Raw genomic sequence first — 24,300 nt, 5'->3', positions numbered from 1 at the left:
TATTATTGAGTAAAATCACGTTGTGCGTTTGTGAAAACCTTACATATTACATATTACAAAACATATTACAAAATATTTTAAAAAACTTATAAGCAACTACTAAAATAATCTGAGCTTTTTACCATTAATTACTGTCCGAAATAGTGTTTGTCTTTGTGCGCTTTTGCGTTTTTATCCTTTATGCACAGCAACTGGTAATATTGAACCCACACTTTCAAACCAACTCGTCTAATATGAAACTTGGTGAGTGTTTTGCGTCAGTCTGCACTGAGTTTGTTGTAATATTTATTTGATGTTAATATTTATGATGAATTAATTAGTGTTTATATGAGTCTTGGCTCACGTTGAGAGAATCCAACACTGAGCTGTTTGAACAACTTTGGCGTCCTGTGCATCATCAATAGCTGCAAAACTACTCCGTTTATCCATTCTTTTAAATCAGTCTTTTAGAGTAAAACATTAAAAGTGATGTGTTGTTGCACTATGGTATCCATAAAAAATCCTCCCTCGGTTTGGGATTTAAAGCGCGTGATTGGCTGGTTCTGTGAGACATGGGGTGCATGGTGCACAGTGCATGGCATTTATCTTCCTACCTACATGTATGCAAAAAAATAAAGCATGAAACACACACTGCTGACTGCCTGTGTGCAGTGTAGAGGAGTGTAGAGGAGTGTGGTGGAGTGCAGTGGAGTGTATAGTGGTGAGGAGAGGAGGCGCGCGCTGGGGCGGTGTGGGGATTCCACAAGTCACGCGCACATAATAGAACACAAAATCATAATAAACGGCACCAGTAAAAGTTCAGATTGCTTTCTGCTGGGTTTATGTGGAATGTGCGCTGATAGAACCAGTTAGTTAGTGGTGGTGATAGTGGTGGTGTACAAGTGATGCGGGGGTCATCATGAACCAGTCCGGCCGCGTCTCGAGCTTCACCATCCGCTCCATCCTGGGCTCAGCCGCGGAGCGCGCGCTCTCGGTATCACCGGACTACAGCAGCGGGGAGGAGGAGGAGAACTGCGCCACCGACTGCTTCTGCAAACTGCACCAAAACATCTGCACCGGTAAGTGCGCCACATTCATTCAACAAGATGAATCGACTTGCAGGATGTTAAATGTTCTTTGTGATGAGGAACGATTATTTAATTCCACAAAGTGGAATCACAAAGTGGACTTTAGAAAGCAGGTACTGATTGGTATCTTTAGGTATACATATAAATATATACTAACCTAATAGGTATACATATAGGTATAAATATATACTAACCTAATAGGTATACATATATGTATAAATATATACTAACCTAATAGGTATACATATATACTAACCTAATAGGTACATATATACTAACCTAATAGGTATACATATATACTAACCTAATATGTATACATATAGGTATAAATATATACTAACCTAATAGGTATACATATAGGTATAAATATATACTAACGTAATAGGTATACATATATACTAATCTAATAGGTATATATACTAACCTGGAATTTACTAATGTGCATCATTTCAGCATCATTGCACACATTGCAATAATTGCAACCCGTGGCTTTTGGGTGACCCAGAACTGTGCCACATGTACAGCATTACCACGTTTATAAATGTGTATTCTTATTTGTATTTTGTCTTTATTTTTATTGCACAGTGACCTTGGGTGTCATGAAAGGCGCTTTTTAAATATAATTTTATTATTAATTTTATTATAAAATGCATTAACACAACAGTTGCCATATTAAAGGGAATGCAAAGACAAAACTGAGTTACTGTAATATGCTTTGTTTATGTGTGAATGATAAACATTTCAATTCATTGCATTTAATATCGCACCTTCATAATATATAAAAATATAAATATCAAATGAATTCGTCCTGATGTTTATGTTGTTTAAATTCGGACAGATTTTATTTTATTATTTTTTACTGTCAAATGCTGGATCCTACCAAAGACACTTTAAGAAAATAACTTTTATCTTACTTATATAGATAAAAGTAAATTATTATTGCTGGTCTATATATAGCATGGAACGGCATAAACTACACTGGTAGCCTAGAGCTGCTTTTAACAAATGGTAACAATTCCCATAAATACACAAGATACTGCACACATTTTAAAACATCTCATGTATTTATGTATTTATTTATATAAAACTAAAACACACGTGATGATTCTTAGTGCAACATTCACTGAATCTTTATCACAAATGTTTTTTAAAGTGTGAAAGGAACATTATAGGTACATTATATTTGTCTTCAATTTATTTAAGGATTAAATATATCAGATATTCCCTTCATTGTTTAAACGCATTTTCGGTTCAGCAAAATATACAATTTAGTATAGTCCAAATAGGCTATATATGCACTATATTTAAAAAAATTCGTTTAAAGACTTTCTGCATATCTAACTTGAGTGTCATCACATTTGACTAATGGAATAATGCTCTCTTTGTTGAATGTAGTTTTTTTTGCATGAGTGATGTGTGTTGGCTTCTGAAAAAACCTTTATCATAAATCATAAAATGTGCTGTGTTTTATTTAGGTTTTATTTAGGTTTTATTTAATTATTATTTATTATATATTATTTATTATAGCCACCAAGGAATGGCAGACAATCTATGGATGTCTTATTACTGAGTTTAGAATTATAGTTTTAGCCACACCTATTGCTAACAGAAGTAAGATTTACTTTACACAATCAATTATATGCTTTTATTGTTGTGGTTTAAAAAAGTAAGTACAGGAGTACATCCATAGTTTCATGAGGTTGGTGTGGAGCTCAGTGGGGCCAGTGATAGCTCAGTGGTTAAGGTACTGGGCTCGTAAACAGAAGGTTGTCGGTTCAAGCCCCGCCACCACCAAGTTGCCACTGTTGGGTCCCTGAGCAAGGCCCTTAACCCTTAATTGCTCATTGTGTAAGTCGCTTTGGATAAAAGCGTCTGCTAAATGCTGAAAATGTAAATGTAAATGGAGCTGCACTACAAAGCCAACTTCATTTTACTGCCCATGGTTTTGAAATGGGATGTCAGACAGACTCATGGTCAAGTGTCCACAAACTTTTGGCCATTTTATACATATGTATGTTTTTAAAAGGGTGTGTTTAATATTATTAAACAAATTTTTTTATGTGTCTTGTAGATGCAGTGATAAAACCTGGGCCGGAAGGAAAAGAGCACGGATTGCTCAACTGCATTAAGAACAGCAAAGACACTAAAGACGGACCATGTGGTCAAAGGTCACCAAGCCCACTTGAGGATAAACAGCCAGACAGCATCAGTGACAAAGCCAGCGTTGATGCCACAAAGAAGAAGACTCGCACCGTCTTCTCGCGCAGTCAGGTGTTCCAGCTGGAGTCAGCATTCGATGCTAAGCGCTACCTGAGCAGTGCAGAACGGGCATGCCTGGCATCGAGCCTACGACTGAGTGAGACTCAGGTTAAAACCTGGTTCCAGAACCGGCGTAACAAGTGGAAGAGGCAGCTGGCAGCAGAACTCGAGGCAGCACATATGACTCACGGGACACCCACAGCAGCTCGGACTCTGGTTGGGATGCCGCTGGCTGGGTTCGGCCTGCCTATACCGAGATCTGCTGCATTTCCAATGTATTATCCCGGCAGCAACATGCCAGCGTTTCCTCTGTACAGTCTTTATACTAATGTTGATTGCTGAGGAAATTAGCATCAGATATAACTGAGTAACAGACATTTAATAAATGTAATAAACATTTAGCATAATGATTATTCTTTATGTCTATATACACGTTTTAAAATGTATTAAAGGCAGAGATGAAGCACTCTATTCATATTTTAGCTTCTTTACATGGAAAAAAAAATTCCAAGAACCAATCAGAATGCGAGGGACAATTTAAAACTTGAATGCCCTGTATTAGCATGTAGCCAGATGGCTAATAGCATACACAAAGCTAGCACCCGGCCACAGCAGGAACTTGCCATTTGAATTGTTCCAGCTGAGACTTAGGCGGTTTAGCTGGAAATGGTCCTGACATTGTTATTGTTTTATCAATTAGCAATTTAGCTGTAGCTTGTTTTAGCACTTTAGCAACTTGTGTATTACAGGCTTCAAAATAGCAAATTTGTGGTACCAAATCAGATCCTTTACATAAAATTTACATTTTTGGTATTGGTGACCAAATACAATTCAAGCAATTGATTGCAATCCAAGCAATCACCGTTCCAGTACCGTAACATCTAAGCCAGCACTACCCATTTATATGTTGGGAGATCATTGATATTGTCAGGGGCAAAGGTATCTTAGTGGTTAAGAAACTACACTATTCATGGAAAGTTTTCTGGTCTGCCAAGCTGGCATTGTTGGTCCTACACAAAGCCCTAAGCCACTAAATACATGCAATTGTAGGTTGCTTGGAATAAAGGTGTCTGCAAAATGCTGTAATTCTAACAATCAAAATTACCACCATAAAAGAGATTTTAACATTCCAGTCCATCTGATTCAACCTACTGACTGATTGCAAAACATTCAGCTTCACTGGGTTATACTGGGTTAAATCCTAGCTGGTACACTGCTACAGCAAGAGCTCTTGACATTTTTGGATGAACTGTGGATTGACCTGAAGCGCCGCTCCACAACAGATCAACACAGCAGAGAAGATGTGCTTTTAATTTCTGTGTACACTTTTATTTTATCCTTATTGTCACAAATCACACTGAAAATCTGTTGCGATACAGTTACATTAAAATAAAAATGTTTTCTTTATATAAGTGTGTCATATGCAGTGTTTTACAGTATGAAGCAAATCTAAAAAAAATCCCATGTCACATTTGATTTCAAGCCCTCAAATAAATGAATCCATGAATGTGGAACCCATGAATATCGAGGGATGTTTCTGAACTAGAAAGCAGAGAATCTGAGCTTTCCAACAACATCTCAATCCGATCTCTACACCAATCAGATGCAGAGACATTCCACACTGAAAAGAGAGGACGAATGTAAACAAACAAGCTGCTCAGACAGGTAAAATCATCTAAATAAAATTATGTGTTTAAACAACTACACAATGAGGTTTTTGGGTAGTATGGGCAGCACCATGGCACATTGGTTAGGTGGGTGCTTTCTGAGGTCCTGGGTTGCATTTTTGCTTCCTTTCCTGTGAGAAAATTGGCATGTTCTCCATGTCAAAGTAGATACCTCCCAAAAACATGCAGGAGGTGGATTGGATGCTCTAAATTGTCCTTGTATGTATATGTGTGTGAGAGAGAGAGTGAATAGATAAGAGTCTGCGATTGACTGGCTTCCTGACCAGGGTCTAATCGCCATTTCGCCCAGTGTTTATGGGTGGCGCCAGACTTCGCGACCCTGACCAGGATTAAGCGGTCAATAATAAATAATTATTACATTTCAGACGTAACACCATTTAATTTTCTAGACGTTTCTGGCAGCCTGAGAGGCTGATGACGCTTTCAACCAATCAAATGCGCAGTGGGCGGGTGGATTTTTGAATGAGCCAATCAGAACGCTCCTGGGCTTTTGCAGCGTTGGATAGGCGCTTCTAACAGACCGTACAGTTAGCCGGTGTGTCGTTAGCTTAGCTCTACTGTATATCGCTATTCAGTATCACGTAACTCATAACTGAATGGTGAGTAAATATTGGAATTATATATTCCCAAGCTTCCTTTTTTTGCGTATAGAAGTGTTGGTTTGGTTATTTTGTCAATGTGCTTTTGTTAAATGTTATCAATGTGTCTGTGCTAAGCTAATTTGCTAATGCTAAATGTAGAGTAACAACATAGTCCAGGCGACCTCGCGCGCTTTTATAGGAATTTAAACATTGAAATATTATAATTACACAACGTATCTCGTTTATAAAGTGTCATTTCCAATGTATATGAAAATAATATTACATTAAAACGAACAGTCATATTTGTTTAGTTTCTACTACAGTTACCTTAGCTAAACCATACAGGCATTATTATATAACATGGGCAAAATATGTGGCAGGTTTGATTTTTATTCAGTAATATTACCTTCAATTCAGTACCAACATATGCAGAACAGTAATGTTGCTGGATTTGTTCTAGGACGTGCTAGGATGGGGTGACCACTTAGAAAAGCAACAAAACATGACATCTGCCCATGGGTGTGCAGTTCCAGTATTTCCAGAACCTCTTCTGATGCCTGGTGTGGGCAGTTATTCTGTTGGAACACCCAGATTATTAAGGAATTTTTCTGATGCATCCAGCACAAGAGCATAATACCATCATCAGTCTTAACAGGATATACAGTGTTGTTGGGCTATGCTGCCTCACATTTTCTCTTCCAAACATGACTACAGTTACGCCCATCCCTCCTAGTGGTTAAGGCATTGGACTAGTGATCAGAAAGTTGCAGAAGTTGCAGGTTCAAGCCCCACCACTGTCAGATTGCTGCTCCTACTAGATGGGATGTCTTGAATTCACACAATTATAACTATAACACAATTATATAGGTTGAGTTAATATTAGGCCCTTTATTGTTTCAGCATGACAGTTCTGTGCACAAAGCGAGGTTTATAAATACATGGTTTGAGGACCCTTAGTGGTCTGCGCAGAGCCCTGACTCTGATACCCTGTTACACACTTTTGGGGATGACTTAAATCCTATCCATCAGTGGCAGAACTCAGAAATGCTCTCCTGATTGAAAGTTTACAAATGCCACAGAAAGTCTTGTCAATCAAGCAGTTATCAATCAGGCAAAACCATATTAATGCCAATAATCGTGTTAGATGTCTAAAAAGCTCAAGGCCAGGTGTCCACATACCTTTGGCAACACAGTGTAGATTTTCTGCCCAGCCTTGTTATCACATTTATCCCTTCCCTGAATTTGTATCTTCATAGATGACGGGTTCTAACGAGTTTAAGCTGAACCAGGGGCCGGATGACAGCATCTCCGCTGTAAAGTTCAGTCCCACCACATCGCAGTTCCTGCTGGTATCTTCCTGGGACTCGACGGTGCGCCTGTTTGATGTTGGTGGCAATTCCATGAGGATGAAGTACCAGCATCTGGCACCTGTTCTGGACTGTGCCTTTTATGTGAGTTATCACGCTGAAGTCTCTCATTCATTTAGGAAAATTGTTCACACGTAAATTCCATTTTGTTTTTTATTCGCTTCAGGATCCGACCCATGCTTGGAGTGGTGGTCTTGATAATCAGTTGAAAATGCACGATTTAAATACAGATCAAGGTACGTTTCACATTGTCATCTATCACATTTATTAAAAACTGACCCAGTTGTTACACACATCAGTCATTCATTTCTGCTTCATTCTGTTCAGTGTTTGTTTCCACATTTAATTAGCATCAAGAAAACTACAGTTTCCAGTATGCTCAAATTATTATTATTAGTATTATTTTTAATTAATGGCTTAATCCCTGAAATCTTAGAACATCCAAATGCAAAAATAAGAAACAGTGGATGACAGCATTAACTGGTTAATAATTACCATCCTTAATAAGTAGGGATGTCCACATATTTTGGGCATGATGTGTTTTGTAAATATATAATGTGTCATACTGAGTGTTCACCATTTACAGACACCGTTGTTGGTACACATGATGCCCCGATTCGATGTGTGGAGTATTGTCCAGAGGTCAACGTCATGGTAACGGGAAGCTGGGACATGAGTGTCAGACTGTGGGACCCTCGGACCCCCTGCAACGCCGGCACTTTCACCCAGCCTGAGAAGGTAATGATGACTAATGTACAGCAGAGGTATCAGACAGCTTATGATTTTCCTCATTGAATGTTTGTGGACACTTGGTGATGCTCCAGATTTAAGTGTTTTATTTCATCACAGCGCTTTTCACTTGATGGTGATGCTGTGTGTTTAAGATCTGCGTCTTCGCTCATGATGTAAAATTTCAACCATCAACCTTTGGAAATAAACTGCTGCCAGACTTTGTCGGATATCAATCGTCCTCAGATTGTAACGTTTGCATCTCATGTTCTTCAGGTGTACACGCTCTCCGTGGCCGGTGATCGTCTGATTGTGGGCACGGCCGGTAGAAGAGTGCTCGTCTGGGACCTGAGAAACATGGGCTACGTCCAACAGAGACGAGAGTCCAGCCTCAAATACCAGACTCGCTGCATAAGGGCCTTCCCTAACAAACAGGTGAGAGCTGTACTGATGCATCACGTTGAGAAATTTAGCTCTGGCGTGTCGGTAATATACGTCGTGTGTGTGTGTACGCTGCTCTGAGTAATGCGAATGTCACTTAATGCTTATGTTAATGTAGTTTAGAGTTATCGCTCTGATTTATTTGCCCTCTTGTATAAATTACACACCCTTGAGGACCACACGGCATTCATTACTGAGCCGGAACATTCCCTAAAAGTTGAATCCTGGTAATGGAGATCCTTCAGTGTATAGGGCTGCAAGCCAAAGTGCCCATGTTAACTCCTGTCCAGCAGTAAAAGCACCCACAATGCACGCTGGTGGTGTTTACCTTTAGAAGAGATCCAAAACTAAAACCACCAGCATTCATTTCTGCCAACTAAGGTCAATGCACCCGGACCCAGCACTCTACCTCGATGGGGACGGAATCAAGGTACAAACGGAGGCCAAGTTCCTTGGGATAATAATGGACAATAAATTGAACTTCAAATCCCACATTCAACAACTGAAAACCAAATGTCAAAAAGGTCTAAACATAATGAGAACACTAGCAAACTCGAAGTGGGGTGCTGCATTCTCCATACTGATGCAACTCTACAAAGCAATAATACAATCTAGACTGGACTATGGATGTCACATTTATGGAGCAACAAGAAAGTCCTACTGGCAACCACTGAAAACAGTCCACCATCAAGGGCTCAGGCTGGCCCTGGTGGCCTATAGGACATCACCAGCAGACAGCCTATGCATTGAAGCAAACGAACCACCGATCCACATGAGATGGCAACAAATTGCCTTAAAATATGCAATAAAAACATACTGTAACAAACAAAACCCGGCATATCAATCCATCTATGAAAACAGGTTTCAACATATGTACGAGGCGAAACCCAACTTCATACAACCCTTAGGAATCCGCATGAAAAAGGATTTGAAAGATTTAAAAATAAACATGTATACACTTGCAAAATCCCAAGAACCACTCCCCCCGTGGAACCATCAAAAACCAAAAGTTATTCTTTCACTCACAGAAAACAAGAAAAAAGGAACAGAACCAATGGAATATCAGGGAAAGTTCCTTGAACTAAGAGAAAAGCATCCAAACCATAGAACAATATATACAGATGGATCCAAAACAGAGTCACACGTCGCAGCAGCGTTTTTTACTGCAATACACAACCACAGCATCCGTCTCCCAACATTCTGCTCCATTTTCACAGCCGAAGCCTATTCTATATTAATAGCCCTAGAATATATTCAGAAAGAGAAACACAAAGACTTTCTTATATGCAGTGACTCAAAGTCTTGCCTACAGGCACTAGACTCTATGGACACAGACAACTCAATAATAAACAAAATTGTGACCAAAGACAAGGAACTGGAAGATAAACAATACAACATAAAATACTGTTGGATACCAGGACACTGTGGAATACAGGGAAACGAAAGAGTGGATAACATCGCCAGATCGGCCAGAAGTAAGAACATAACCTTTCTCCCCATCCCAGTCACAGATACCTTTCCAATAATAAAAGACTTCTTAAACACAAAATGGCAAGAGGAATGGGACAGTCAAACCAACAACAAACTACAAGAAATCAAACCTAACATAAAACCGATAGGTTACAGGATGGAGAACCGATATCATCAAGCTATCCACACAAGATTGCGCATAGGACACACCAAATTGACACATAAACATCTACTTACAGGAGATGAACCCCCTACCTGCCAGAACTGCAACATGACCCTGACAGTTAAGCATATACTTATTGAATGCCCTAGCCTGCAGCGACAAAGACAGCAACACTTTTGTGCAGACAACATCAAAGACCTATTCGAAAAGACCTCGCCAAGGAAAATACAAAATTACCTAACACACGTCAAACTAGAACACCTTATATAATTAAAGAAACGATGGGAGTACAAAGCCACACCACGCCCTCTACAAACGTTTTTAACCTTATATGAAACCAAAACTCAATATGCCACGTATATAGCCGTAATCGTGCTGACGTGGCAATAAATCCCAGCTACCTACCTACCTACCTTTAGAAGAGAACTACCAGGATGCATTCTAACGCAAACCATCCCATGACATACAGCGGTTGAATGTACTGGTTTCAGATACCACAGGATTTCTTCAGATGTCTTGTTAAGGTCACGTGCTGGTGGGTCGTCACTGTTTTAACAGCATTAATAAAGTGGGTGGTTGTAATGTTTTGGCTCATCTATGTAGATGTCGGGTTTCTGGTACATTTTGAAACATTTGGGTGTCTGTTTACTAAACTGCAGCTGCTTTATAATGCTTTTCACAGCAGTTATAACACAACATCTTTATTAATGAGTGTCTATTAATACAACCGTCTATTCTAAGATAAGATTCCTTTATTGATCCCCATGGGGAATTACTAATGTTACAACAGCTCCAGTTAGAGTAGGTAAAACATGGTAGAATAAAATACCTGATGTGTATGTATGTGTGAATTAGGGCTACGTTCTGAGCTCCATCGAAGGCAGAGTAGCGGTGGAGTACCTGGACCCGAGTTTGGAGGTGCAGAAGAAGAAGTATGCATTTAAGTGTCACAGGCTGAAGGAGAACGGAATAGAGCAGGTGTATCCGGTCAACGCCATCTCCTTCCACAGCATCCACAACACCTTCGCCACAGGTCAGAAGCTTTATTGTTACTATGGAATCAAATCATTGCTGCATTTGGGCCTTGTCTCTGACTCTTGACTCTTTGTTTATATTGGTTTTGTTTATCCAGGGCAGTTGTAGCCTAGTGGTTAAGGTACTAGACTAGCAATCGAAAGGTTGCTGGTTCAAGGCCCTTGAGCAAGGCCATTAACCCTCAGTTGCTTAGACAATATACTATCACAGTACTGTACGTTAAATGAATGAAATAAATAGGGGTAAAAACGGCACAAAATCAAATTGTTGACCCTCCAGTGAGTCACGTGGCTCAGCTCATGTACTGTGTTGACCGGGTCAATAGCACTTCTGAGACACAACCCTATCAGTGGTTTCAGGCTAGCAAGATTTACCACTGCGCCACCAACCAGACCACAAATTATTCAATACCAATGAAGCATCTTGGTTTACAGCCAGTCAGGAGGCTGAATCAGATTATTTAGATAGCCAGAGGTCCCAGCACACTTATTTGTGCCGCTTGTAAAACCAAAAACAAGGGTCTGAGGGTCTGTACGAGCACACGCACACACGCATGTGACATTGTCGTCTTTTGCAGGTGGGTCAGACGGCTTCGTGAACATCTGGGACCCCTTCAACAAGAAGCGCCTGTGTCAGTTCCACCGTTACCCCACCAGCATCGCGTCTCTGTCCTTCAGCAGCGACGGCTCCCTGCTGGCCATCGCCTCCTCCTACATGCAGGAGCAGGGTGACGTCTCGCACCCGCCCGACGCCGTCTACATCCGCCAGGTGACGGACGCCGAGACCAAACCCAAGTAAGTCCTCACACAGCAGGATGAATCGGGTCCATGGTTGATCGTGTGTCATAAATGTGGGGTTTCTTGTTCAGTGCAGTTATGGGTTGTTTTGGGACTTTTGATTGGGCCAGTGTTTGCCTTTTAAAGGAATTAGAAGACATTAAGAAGGAAAACAGCCGGGGAATTTGTTTTCGGCTAGACTGGGAGGGAAACGCTTCTCCTGAAGCCGAGTTTCTGAGCCGAACGGAACACCGGGGGTTAAATGTGAATCATCGGAACAGACTCAGACCTTCGTTCTAAAACAGTCGCGTTCATAAAACCAGGCAACCGCACGGACCTGTTTCAGTCTCAAAGTGGATTACCCAGAATTCCTAACCGGGTTTATTAGTCCGTCTCGCCGGGCCCTAACCGACGGACATTCGAGTTCATTTAGAGCAGAAGCCCCGGCGTAACTCTCCTGCTTTATATCAGCGCAGACGCGGGGCCTGGAGCGCTAATGCTAACCATGCGTCTGCAGCATTTCATTAGCCAGCTAAAGCGCCTGCGTGAAATGTTCTCCGAGCAAATGTTACTTCACCTGTTCAGAAGCGCCGCAGTGCATGGATGCATTCGGAAAATACACACACACATCCAGAAGTAAATGGGTGTTTAATAATTAGCGTTTCTGTTACAATAGGACTAATAGTTTAGTCTAAAGAACCCCTGTTTGCCCGGATAGGCCAACTAATTCCCACAGGTACACTCTAAGATCTTGTAAAAAGCCTTCTTCAAATACTAGAGGCTGTTATAGCTGCCAGAGGGGTGATGGAGATGAATGATTGCATATAAGTACCATGTTTTACATTTACATTTTTGGCATTCAGCAGATGCTTTTATCCAAAGTGACTTTTTTCAGCAATTGAGGGATAAGGGCCTTGCTCAAGGGCCCAATAGCCTGGCACTGGTGGGGTTTGAACCAGCAACCTTATGATGACTAATTCAGGACCTTTACCGCTAGGCTACAATCGCCTGTTTTCGGACGCTTTGTTCTGAGCATCATGTGAATACTGGGTACTCGGCCTTCCCTAAACTGTTGCTGTGAAAACTAAGATGCCGTGTATGTGAGCTTCATCAGTCCAGTGCTAAGAGCGTGCGTAAGTGTTTGGGTTCCAATCCCAGACAGAGCTCACAAAGATGGAAGGTATGGTGTGACGTTTTGGAGGTCTATCACTGCGCAGGTTCTTGGCTCAGATCAAGTGTGGTTCTTCTCAAGATTTGTTCTTATCTAGGGCTGAGAATGAGTTCTATATATAGAGGGGACAGTGTTGGGCCCCTGAACAAGGCCCCTCTAAGCCTCAGGCTGGTATATGCACAAAAAGAATTTCTCTGTACTGCACACTTTATTCGGTTGAATCTTCTCCACCTCGACTGAAGATCTTCGTTTCAGGATGTGATGTTTTGTTTGCAGGTCGACCTGAAGTTTCTGCTGAACCACACGTCTTCAGGAACAAACTTCTGAAGCTTTTACTCTGATGAAGTTCTGCTGGCATCCAGTTATTCACGAGTTCTTCACTTCTTTTCTTTTTTCCCCTCTTCTGTACTTTTTCTAAGCAGTTCAGTGTGTTCTTGTCTCTCAGTGTGTGTGTGTGTCAACTGTGGATGAGTGTGTGTGTGTGTGTGTGTGTGTGTGTGTGAAGTTCATTTCTTTACTTTATCATAATATCCTGTTGATTTTCTTCCAGTTTTGGACAATAAAAATTGTTTTACTTAATTATTCTGTTCACTGTTTGTGTGGTTTGTTTTAAAGAGCCTGGCATGAGCTCATCTACATTTCCTAAAGTATTTGGACACCCCTCCTATCTATTGAGTTCACCTGTCCAAAGCGACTGTGTTGTGACTGAATACAGTGCACATATTTGAGGTTTAAGGGCCTTGTTCGGGGGCCCAACAGCAGCAACCTTCTGGTTTCTAGAGGTGCCATTTCTACCATCAGTCTGTGTTTAATCACTCGTAATGATGCAAAAGTATTCAGACCCTTTGCTGTATGACAGTGGTTATAATGATCCCAGAGATAAAATTGACGTGTCGCCTGCTGCAATTTCAATTAATTGGACGTAATTTCGAAAGACATAAAGCATTAAAAAGTCTCATTAATAGGAAAGGCGATGATTTTTTGAGTGTAATTTAGGCATCAAATTCTGAAATGTGTTTATATTTACAAACTACACTGAAGTTAATCAATGAATACACTGGAAATCCTTTCTTCTACTTTTTTCACTTTAATAAGGATTCAAGAGAATTTAAACACATTGTTCTTTTTATTATGTTATACTAACATGTCCCTATATTTCTAGAAAAGGGACTACTATATAGCTGCTTTATATTATTAATACATTTTCCTAGTTACTGTTTATATAAACTGGCGTCTGCTTATTAGCTGGTTCACTTTTTGTGCGCTAATATTAAATAAATATTTCTAGAAATAAAGGGGGCTGTAGGTCCGGTTCCACCGGTAAATACCCTGGACAGGGCGCCAATTCGCCGCAGGGTTTGTTTCATCCACACAACCCCTCAGACAGGTGATCGTTTCTGTGTAGATGTATGTCCGGCAGAAAATACTGCTGAGAGTCGGACCTGAAATAAATAATGTATGTATATATTTTTTTTTTCTCCCAATCCTGTTGTATCCAATAACCTGATTGCATTATGATTCCTCTATATCGATGCTCATCCTTCCTGATTGAGGAGAGCAAACGAGTCAAACTCAAACATCATATTTATTCTCTTATTTAACAGATTTACTGTAGACACGTTAAAATGGGCGTGGCTGGATGTGAGGGTGAGCTGACCCTCACCTCTCTTCTATACTAGGCTTGGAGCAACCTGTATAAGAGTATAACCCTTTCCTGGTCCCACATCCAAACAAACTATATCAAATCATACCAAAAGGGCACTGCACACGGGGTGACGTGGCAGCCTGCCCTTCTGAAAAAAAGACATGGGGTTCAGAAACAGAAACTGAGGATTAATAATGAACAGAAAAACAAAAGTTAATGGACTTGCTTGATTATGAAGGAAAGCAGTGATGTAAACAGCAGTATAAAGATCTCGTGGAAGAGTTGAGTGTCCTGCTGAACATCTATAAATCTCAAGCACTCACTGACCTTCTAGATAAATGTAAATAGTATTTTTATTATTATTATTATTATTCCAATTTTGTGTTCAATCGAGTTTCATACAGAACAAAACACCAAGCTGCTAAATGCTCATTCAGACCAGCATGGAAAAATGAACGGAATATATTTGTGCATGTCTGGTCAACGAGTTCCTTCTTTCTTTTTCCTGATGCGACTCTTTTCACATTAATGTCAGAGAAGTGTTTTTCCCGTTCAGCCTCCTCCCTCTCGGCCCCCCCCCACACACTCTCGCGTCCACGTCCATTTCTCAGTGTGCCGAGAGAGCAGATAAAGAGTGTAATTATTAAATTAAAGAGCTGCGCTTCTATCTAATGGCTGCTGCTGAAGAGCAGGCCGCTTCTTCAATATCCTGGAAATTATTTGTGTGTTTGGTTAAATGATGTTACTAATTCCCTTGATTAGCAGTAATGACTCTGTCTTTCTCGTTTTGTCGTGGCTTCAGCTTAATATGAAATGGCATTTATTTTAGGCGTAATTACCCTCCCGAGCCAGAGATGGGAAGAGAATCGACTCGCTCCAGACGGCAGTAAATTGCCCTGTTTCCTCTAATCTTTTGCCTTCGCTAAATTAGAAAATTGAGTTCCTCGGGCCGGGCGCAACAATTGCTAGGTGTACATCACCGTCATTAGGCCCGCCGAGCTGCTGCGCCGAATAAAAAAGGTCATTTTACAGACGGCCCGCTGCGTCAGATACATTATTTTACATTGTTAGCGCTCGTAGGAAGAATGGTTCTGCTCACCGCGGGGCGCGGCTGAATGGTGCGAGAGTCGAGAACCTCGGAATCGAGGAGGGAAATTGAAAATCTAACGCTGCGTTAACTGCATGGCCGGAGAGAAAAAAGCAGTTTTTGTGTGTGTGTGTGTGTGTGAGAGAGAGAGAGAGAGAGAGAGGGAGAGAGAGAAAGCGGTCAGATGTGAACCTAGTAAAAAAGCAGTTTTCTTTATTTGTGTGAGGGTGTGTGTGTGTGAGAGAGACAGAGAGAGAGAGAGAGCGGTCAGATGTGAACCTGAGAAAAAGCACAAACACAACTGCCTTTTACTTTTGTCACAATGGTTTTCTGAACTTCTCCAAACACACACCCATGAGGTATACTGATCAGAGGAGCATGATGGTTTGGATGACAGTGCCATCTGAGGTCGTGCTTTACACTGACTTAAATATTTTCACCATATTATGTACAGTAGACTGTGAAAGACCTAAATTATTTGCGATCTTGCGTTGAGAAATGTTCTTTTTGAACTGTCTGATGATTCTCTCATGAAGTTTGGTACACATTGGCGAGCCACGACCCATCTGGGCTTGATTACCCTGATCCTTTGGTGGATCCTTCTTTTTTCTATTTTATTTATATATTTTCTCCCAATTTAGCATAGTACATTTGTCTTCCGCTGCTGGGGGATCCCTGATTGCAGTCGACGTGGGTATATTGCTGCTCACGCCTCCTCCGACCCACATGCAGCCTTTAGTGGAACCCTTTTTCGCCCATGGATTCTGCACAGGCGCCTTTATCTGCTAATCAGGGTCCTTACACAGCGTTTGAAGACCCCGCCTGCATAGTCCGGTCATCCCGCCCTAGCAGAACCGTGTCTTCTGCAGGCACTGCCAATTGTGCCCGCTAGAGGGTGCCCAGCAGACCGGTGTTTTGAACCGAGGAGTTGAGAATCTTGGCGCTGGTGTGCTAGTGGAATGTCCAATCATGATTCCCTCACCTGTTACCGAGTCACTTATAGTCACCTTCCGATGCATATTTCCAGCGTCGTACCAACGTTTTAATGCCGTCAGCTAAAAATGTTTTTGCTTGAGCGTGTAGCCACTGATGCGCCGCTGCTTTCACATCTTTCTTATTAATTACATCAAATTTATCAGTTAAAAACATTTCAATAAATAAACGAATGGCGGTTTTAATGAGAGAACAGATCGGGTGACTCTCTCGCGTCTCTCGCAGGTATTTCCCACACGATCAGTGCTGCCTGTCAGGGTGAGGTGTCTGATGTATTCACTGCAGGTGTGAATGGTGTGTGTCAGGTCTCAGGTGGACAGTGTGTGTGTGTGTGTGTGTGTGTGTGTGTTCTGGTGGGGAGGTTCAGACCCCGAGCCTGAGGCCAGCTACCTAATGACTCTCTAATGTAAGCACTGCTCTTTTGAAGAGGTGTCACTGACGAGATCTCTTTAAAAGCTGCCTCGGGGGGCTTCTGGGACGCGACGAGGGGGGGGGAACAAGCTATCTCTCAGTGTTCTGTCTCCCTCAGTGTCTTTAAATGTATATAACTTGCTCAAATATACTCTTAAAACCGCTATGTGATGGAACTTTTGAACATGACTGCTGGAATTTACTTCCATTTATTTGTTGTAGCATTAGCAAGGTAAGGCACCATATTAAGTGATAGGTCTGGATTACAATTGGTGTTCCATGTCATGTCAAAGGGGCTAAATAGGGGTTAAAGTCATAAACACTCCAAAATCCAAATGTGGAAAGTCCTTTTAGTGTTGTTGTTAAAGCCACAAAGTGGGGGGCAACACCATATTAATGCCCATAATTTTGGAACGTGAGGTCCAGCAAGATCACGGTCAGGCTGTATAATGTACCATACAGTACAATAACCAAACAAATACAAAATAAACGTATTTGATCAAGCGTTTAGTAAATAAATGGACCAAATTTGTCCTTTTACAGTGAAACATTCAGGTTGTTGTGAGGTTGTGTCCTGTAACAGGGAGTTTGGCCTCCAGGTGCTCCTCACTCCACACTGATCCATCACCGCTGAATGGACGTATTATCCATAATTACTCCACACCTGTCAGCTAACCGTGTGTATGCACAGGTTTTAGCTTTTTGTGAGAACCAAAAGTCCCCGTAACGACAGAAATGCATCATGGGCCAATTTACCTGGTTTCTATGAATACGAATACCTTTATTGTCATACAAAGAGATTCAGTGTCCTCTACTTTGGAAATAATACATATATGTATATATATATATATATTTATATATACTGGTTAGGCATAACATTATGACCACCTTCCTAATATTGTGTTGGTCCCCCTTTTGCTGCCAAAACAGCCCTGTAACTGTGATGCTCTGTGTATTCTGACACTTTTCTATCAGAACCAGCATTAACATCTTCAGCAGTTTGAGCTACTGTTGGATCAGACCACACGGGCCAGCCTTTGCTCCCCACGTGCACCAATGAGCCCTGGCCACCCATGACCCTGTCGCCGGTTTACCTCTGTTCCCTTCTTGGACAACTTTTGATAGATACTGACCACTGCAGACCGGGAACACCCCACAAGAGCTGCAGTTTTGGAGATACTCTGACGCAGTCGTCTAGCCATCACAATTTGGCCCTCAGATCATCACATTCGCCCATTTTTCCTGCTTCTAACATCAACTTTGAGGATAAAATGTTCTTTTGCTGCCTAATATACAGTGTATCACAAAAGTGAGTACACCCCTCACATTTCTGCAAATATTTTATTATATCTTTTCATGGGACAACACTATAGACATGTAACTTGGATATAACTTAGAGTAGTCAGTGTACAACTTGTACAGCAGTGTAGATTTACTGTCTTCTGAAAATAACTCAACACACAGCCATTAATGTCTAAATGGCTGGCAACATAAGTGAGTACACCCCACAGTGAACATGTCCAAATTGTGCCCAAAGTGTCAATATTTTGTGTGACCACCATTATTATCACTGCTTTAACCCTCCTGGGCATGGAGTTCACCAGAGCTGCACAGGTTGCTACTGGAATCCTCTTCCACTCCTCCATGATGACATCACGGAGCTGGTGGATGTTAGACACCTTGAACTCCTCCACCTTCCACTTGAGGATGCGCCACAGGTGCTCAATTGGGTTTAGTCCATCACCTTTACCTTCAGCTTCCTCAGCAAGGCAGTTGTCATCTTGGAGGTTGTGTTTGGGGTCGTTATCCTGTTGGAAAACTGCCCTGAGGCCCAGTTTTCGAAGGGAGGGGATCATGCTCTGTTTCAGAATGTCACAGTACATGTTGGAATTCATGTTTCCCTCAATGAACCGCAGCTCCCCAGTGCCAGCAACACTCATGCAGCCCAAGACCATGATGCTACCACCACCATGCTTGACTGTAGGCAAGATACAGTTGTCTTGGTACTTCTCACCAGGGCGCCACCACACATGCTGGACACCATCTGAGCCAAACAAGTTTATCTTGGTCTCGTCAGACCACAGGGCATTCCAGTAATCCATGTTCTTGGACTGCTTGTTTTCAGCAAACTGTTTGCGGGCTTTCTTGTGCGTCAGCTTCCTTCTGGGATGACGACCATGCAGACCGAGTTGATGCAGTGTGCGGCGTATGGTCTGAGCACTGACAGGCTGACCTCCCACGTCTTCAACCTCTGCAGCAATGCTGGCAGCACTCATGTGTCTATTTTTTAAAGCCAACCTCTGGATATGACGCCGAACACGTGGACTCGACTTCTTTGGTTGACCCTGGAGAAGCCTGTTCCGAGTGGAACCTGTCCTGGAAAACCGCTGTATGACCTTGGCCACCATGCTGTAGCTCAGTTTCAGGGTGTTAGCAATCTTCTTATAGCCCAGGCCATCTTTGTGGAGAGCAACAATTCTATTTCTCACATCCTCAGAGAGTTCTTTGCCATGAGGTGCCATGTTGAATATCCAGTGGCCAGTATGAGAGAATTGTACCCAAAACACCAAATTTAACAGCCCTGCTCCCCATTTACACCTGGGACCTTGACACATGACACCAGGGAGGGACAACGACACATTTGGGCACAATTTGGACATGTTCACTGTGGGGTGTACTCACTTATGTTGCCAGCTATTTAGACATTAATGGCTGTGTGTTGAGTTATTTTCAGAAGACAGTAAATCTACACTGCTATACAAGCTGTACACTGACTACTCTAAGTTATATCCAAGTTTCATGTCTATAGTGTCGTCCCATGAAAAGATATAATGAAATATTTGCAGAAATGTGAGGGGTGTACTCACTTTTGTGATACACTGTATATAAACCCCTCGTATATGCCAGAGCCTTCAAGTTGGTTTGTCCCACCTCTGACTGATGTCTGTGGGTACACAGCTTGTTTTTTGGAGATACTTCAGCCTAGTCGTCTGGCTATAACGATTCAGACTTTTATTATTAACTATTATTATTTTTATTTTATAAACGCTCGTCTGAATTCTGTGTCCATCATCACTCTAAGCTCTCGGTCACCTAAACCCACTTGAGAAATTCCTTCACTATTGAAGAGAAAGAATAGAAAGTAAACTTCATGACCTCTGTTGGAACAGTTTTACCTTGTTCATGACACTGTTGGAACATTTCTCATGACAATACCCCCCTCCTCACGGCTGTGATCTCCTCTCAGGTATCCCGGGCTGTAAAAGTCTCATTTCCCCCACGCTAATCTATCACTCTCTCTTTCCTCGCGGCTGAGAAAGTGCCGAGCGACGCTCAGGTGCGCGGTGTCACCGATACACATGTTAATCCCACCCCGACCCCACCGACACACCCTCCCGCTGACCAATTGCCCAATTAGGACAGCGACGCTATCGGATTCCGGGCCGACGGGGCACGGACCGGGATCAAACAACGGAGGGGATTGTGGGAACGACAGAGCCGGTCGGTTCCTCAGAAGGGACAGCGGTGTCAGCGCTCAAGGGGAAGTTGAAAATTAAGAAAGACGCTACGATGAACGAATTCTCGCGACACGGACCTTTCGGGTGAAAGGTCAGCGCAGATCAGGTGATCGGGGGTCAGGAGTCCGTAACCTGAGGCACTGGTGATTCTGGGAGGCTCGGTGACTTCGGTTCACATGCGCCTTTAACAAATAACCAATTAGGTCAACAGGGGGGACTTTGTGTATAGAAGAGTTTGTACTGTAACTGCAGGTCAATGCAAATGAACAAAACCGTTCAGCCGGTGGGATGCCAGATCATGAAAATATACACAAAAGCATGGAATTTATGTGTTTCAGCCACAACAGATGCTAACAATAAATGATAAATCAATTATATTTCAATATAAAGGAAATGATATGGTTCCAACTTTGCAGCAACAGTTTAGGGAAGGTCTTTTCCTGTTCCAAGCTCTATAAAGACAAGAAGAAACGCTGAGAAAAAGAGTCCTGACCTCAGCACCACTGGACAGCTCTGGAATCAACTGGCCCAGCTATACAAATGCTCTTTTCACGGAATGGGAACAAATTCCCACAGACATACTTCTTGTGAGAAGCCTTCTCAGAAGAGTGGCTGCTGTTACAGCTGAAAAGATCACATAGAGGTCACTTATTTTAATATAATTTTTTAAATGGGCCGTCCAGCAAGCTCATGGTCAGGTGTCCAAATACTTTTGACCATACAGTGTACATCTTCCTGCTGAGCTTACTGATCTACACTATGTGGACATCTGACCATGAGCTTGTTGGACAACCTATTCCAAATGCATGAGCGTACAGAATATACAATCCCCCTTATTTGTAGCTGTAGCAGTCTCTACTCTGCTTAGAAGCCTTTCCACAAGCTTTTGGATTGTGTCTGTGGGAATTTCAGCCAAAAAAACATTTGATGTTAGATGAAAAGGCCTGACTGGCATTAGATCTAAAACGTATCCAGATTTCTGCAGGCTATTGGGGGTCCTTCACACCATAGTCATCAAACCAACTTTATGGGCACAGGGTCAGAGTCATGTTGAAACATAAAAGGGACTTCCCCAAACTGTTGCCACAATGTTAGAACCATATAATTTATTTAATACACTTGTTAGCAAAAATTAAACCCATGAACTCGATAATAAGAACTTGCGTCCACATACTTTTGGTCGTATAATGTATTAACCATCTGCAAATGTGAGCAGGACGATTTTCATCTGGTTCCAACCACAGACGTTCAGCTTTAATTCATCCAATAACACATTTAAAAGCCCAAATTATCCCTGAATGCTTCCTAAAGAGGTTAAAAGCCCACAGGAGTCGGGTTCTGTCCCGCGGAGTTCACCTGATTCGCCCCGTTCCTCTGGGAAACACTTGTGAGGAACACCTGAGAAGCACCGGCGGCCATTCCTGCACTGCCTCGCCGCTAATTCAGATCCAAAACTATATAACCGCGCATTGTTCCGGCGATTCAGAGCGGGATCGTGAGCAGCAGCGGCTTTCAAAGCCCCGTCATCCGATGTCACGGCGGGAGGGGAAACACGGGGGGTTTGGTAAAACATTTGTTTGTTAGCCTCTTTTAAGCTGTAGTCAGATTGCAGCTCTTTTCAGGACAAGCTGCTTTTTTGTGCCCCGGTGAGCGGCCGCAAAACTCCCCGGTGTTAATTCAATGGGTTCATGACCACGGGGCAGGGGTGGCCGCTCATACCTTCCTGCAATTAGCTTTCATGGTTAGCTTAGCAGAACTAATGCTGCTCATCTCTGGGGCTCAGGTTGCGCCGTTCGGATGCTGTAGGGCCAGCGCACAACTAAAGGATGGGATCAGTTACCCAGCGCATTATTAGACGAGTATTGGTAAATCCCCTCACGTGCTAATACACAAGCACAGCTGCTATGCTAATTCTTAGAGTTTAATTATTATTGTTCCATGTTAGACTAACTAACATTTGATGGGCTTCCCTTCAGCGGATGAAATATATAGAACAAATTCTGAAGATTCTCCTGCTAATAAAATGATGAAGACGACGTATTTAAAATAAAATATAATTCATTTACACCATAGCGTGCTGCAAACAAAGCATAGCATGCAACAAAGATGTCACCTTTAATCATAAATACCCCCCAGTAACATCAGAATTAATCATAAATGCCCCTCAGTCATATCAGTATTAATCATAAATACAAATATAGTCAAATCATATTGTTCATTTATTTGATTTCTTATTTTGCATCCTCTCCTGACTTTCATTTAGAAATGTGTTTATCCTGTATTTAATTGTTTTTTTTGTTTTTTTGTTTTATTAGCTTTTACTTCATTTTTAATTTTTCAGTTTTTTCAAATGTTTAAAATTTTCTTGTATTTTTAGTTTTTGCATATTTTTTAATATAATTTTTTATATATAATTTATTATTACTTTTAAATTATTTTATTTTTTATATATAATTTATTTTTTATATTATTTTATTTATTATTATTATTATTTATATATAATTTTTATTTTTTTATTTATATTATTTTATTTTTTATTGTTATTTTTTCTTCTTTGTGTCCTTTAATTAATTCATTAATTTCTTTCCTTCTGTTTTTAGAATTCCATGTTTTTTCTTTTATTATTTTTCTAATGATAATTTCTAATTAGTTTGTTTCTTTTGCTTCTTTCTTTTTATGCATTTGCTTTATTCCTTATTTTAAATCCACATTCCAACTTAATTAATCTGTTTTTTATTTATTTAATTGTTTCATGTTTTCTTTAATAGCTGTTTTTCGGTAGCCCTCGATCTTTTTACTCTCTGGTGCGGGTCTGTGATGCGCCTGTGCTGAAGGGACTGAGTATAAATGAATAAATTACATCACACACATGTAACTTGGGCTGAAAATGGATAAATATTAGAAATAGAAAAAATAATGATATATAATATCCTACATACTGGATTAGATATACACTATATACAGTATAAGTATGTGGACAGATAACCATGAGCTTCTATTGGACACTTCGTTCTAAAACTATGAGCAGTAATAATGAATCGTCCCTCCTTTAAATCTGTAACAGCTTCAACTCTTCTAGGAACGTTTTCTGCAAGATTTTGTAGGGTGTCTGTAGGAATCTGTGTATATTTAGAGTTCTGGTCCTGATGTTGGAGAATGCCTGAGTCAATCTAGATTTCAATTATTTCCAAAGATGTACAGTAGGGTTGAGTACTGAATCGTCTTTGTTCACGGTGGTGCAGTCACGCTGGAACAGGAAGGAGCCTTCCCTAAACTGCTTATAATTACATTAATATAACTTATTTAATACACCTGCTAGTGTGGGAGTGTCTAAACACTTGATTACAAGTGTTTGTACAGTATAGTCTTTAAGTATATAATGTGGTTTTATCACTGTTGACTGTTGACGTGGGCTGTTTCATTGATCTGAGCATGTCTGCATGTTTGTATCTCTGGCTTGATTGTGTTTACCCAGCGTTCACTCACTCACTCACTCATACATTCTGAAGGGAAATGTTCAGACGTCTGGTTCATACAGCGAGTGAGAGGATGTCATTTATTACACTCTGCTTTCTATGTTATTATTGAGCTTTTTGGCCCTGGGCTGGACCATTTATCCAGTGCCGTGTGCATGACAGTCGCTGGTTTGTGTTTACCGTCGAGCAGAGCCGGAAGCACGGCAGTCCGAGCGCAGCGTGCGTTTTATTTATCGATCTTCAGACTCCACAATCATCGGACTCACGTCACATTCTGAAACATTATGCGTGGTTAATGAAGCTGCTTCAGAGATGAATAGCTGCTTGTCGTGGAGTGTGTTATTCAGTAAATGGACTGTTTTGAGGAATGCCTGTCCAAATACTTTCGTTTCAGTTATGATAGATTGTTCGTTTTAACTGGAG

General features: G+C 41.3%; 2 protein-coding genes across 3 annotated transcripts; both read left to right on the top strand.

Annotated features, from left to right (window-relative positions):
• The first annotated feature begins 898 nt into the window (after positions 1 to 898).
• On the top strand, positions 899 to 3,668 carry LOC134321576 (homeobox protein HMX2-like). The gene is made up of 2 exons (XM_063003384.1): positions 899 to 1,058; positions 3,139 to 3,668. Exons 1-2 carry the CDS (start codon positions 899 to 901, stop codon positions 3,666 to 3,668), a joined length of 690 nt encoding a protein of 229 aa, XP_062859454.1.
• A 1,857-nt stretch (positions 3,669 to 5,525) lies between these two features.
• Positions 5,526 to 13,326, top strand: bub3 (BUB3 mitotic checkpoint protein). 2 transcript variants are annotated; one of them, XM_063003515.1, is made up of 8 exons: positions 5,526 to 5,613; positions 6,852 to 7,046; positions 7,129 to 7,198; positions 7,549 to 7,700; positions 7,968 to 8,126; positions 10,621 to 10,798; positions 11,378 to 11,594; positions 13,024 to 13,326. In XM_063003515.1, exons 1-8 carry the CDS (start codon positions 5,611 to 5,613, stop codon positions 13,031 to 13,033), a joined length of 984 nt encoding a protein of 327 aa, XP_062859585.1. In that variant the 5' UTR covers positions 5,526 to 5,610; the 3' UTR covers positions 13,034 to 13,326. The 2 variants fall into 2 exon arrangements, with proteins under 2 accessions (XP_062859585.1, XP_062859586.1); XM_063003516.1 differs by lacking the exon at positions 13,024 to 13,326 and having other exon boundaries at positions 11,378 to 11,598.
• Positions 13,327 to 24,300: the final 10,974 nt, after the last annotated feature.

The sequence above is a fragment of the Trichomycterus rosablanca genome, chromosome 10, assembly GCF_030014385.1.
Source record: "Trichomycterus rosablanca isolate fTriRos1 chromosome 10, fTriRos1.hap1, whole genome shotgun sequence".
In the NCBI taxonomy this organism is placed as follows: domain Eukaryota; kingdom Metazoa; phylum Chordata; class Actinopteri; order Siluriformes; family Trichomycteridae; genus Trichomycterus; species Trichomycterus rosablanca.
Note: the sequence above shows the minus strand (reverse complement) of the source record. Positions and strands in the feature narration are given on the sequence as shown.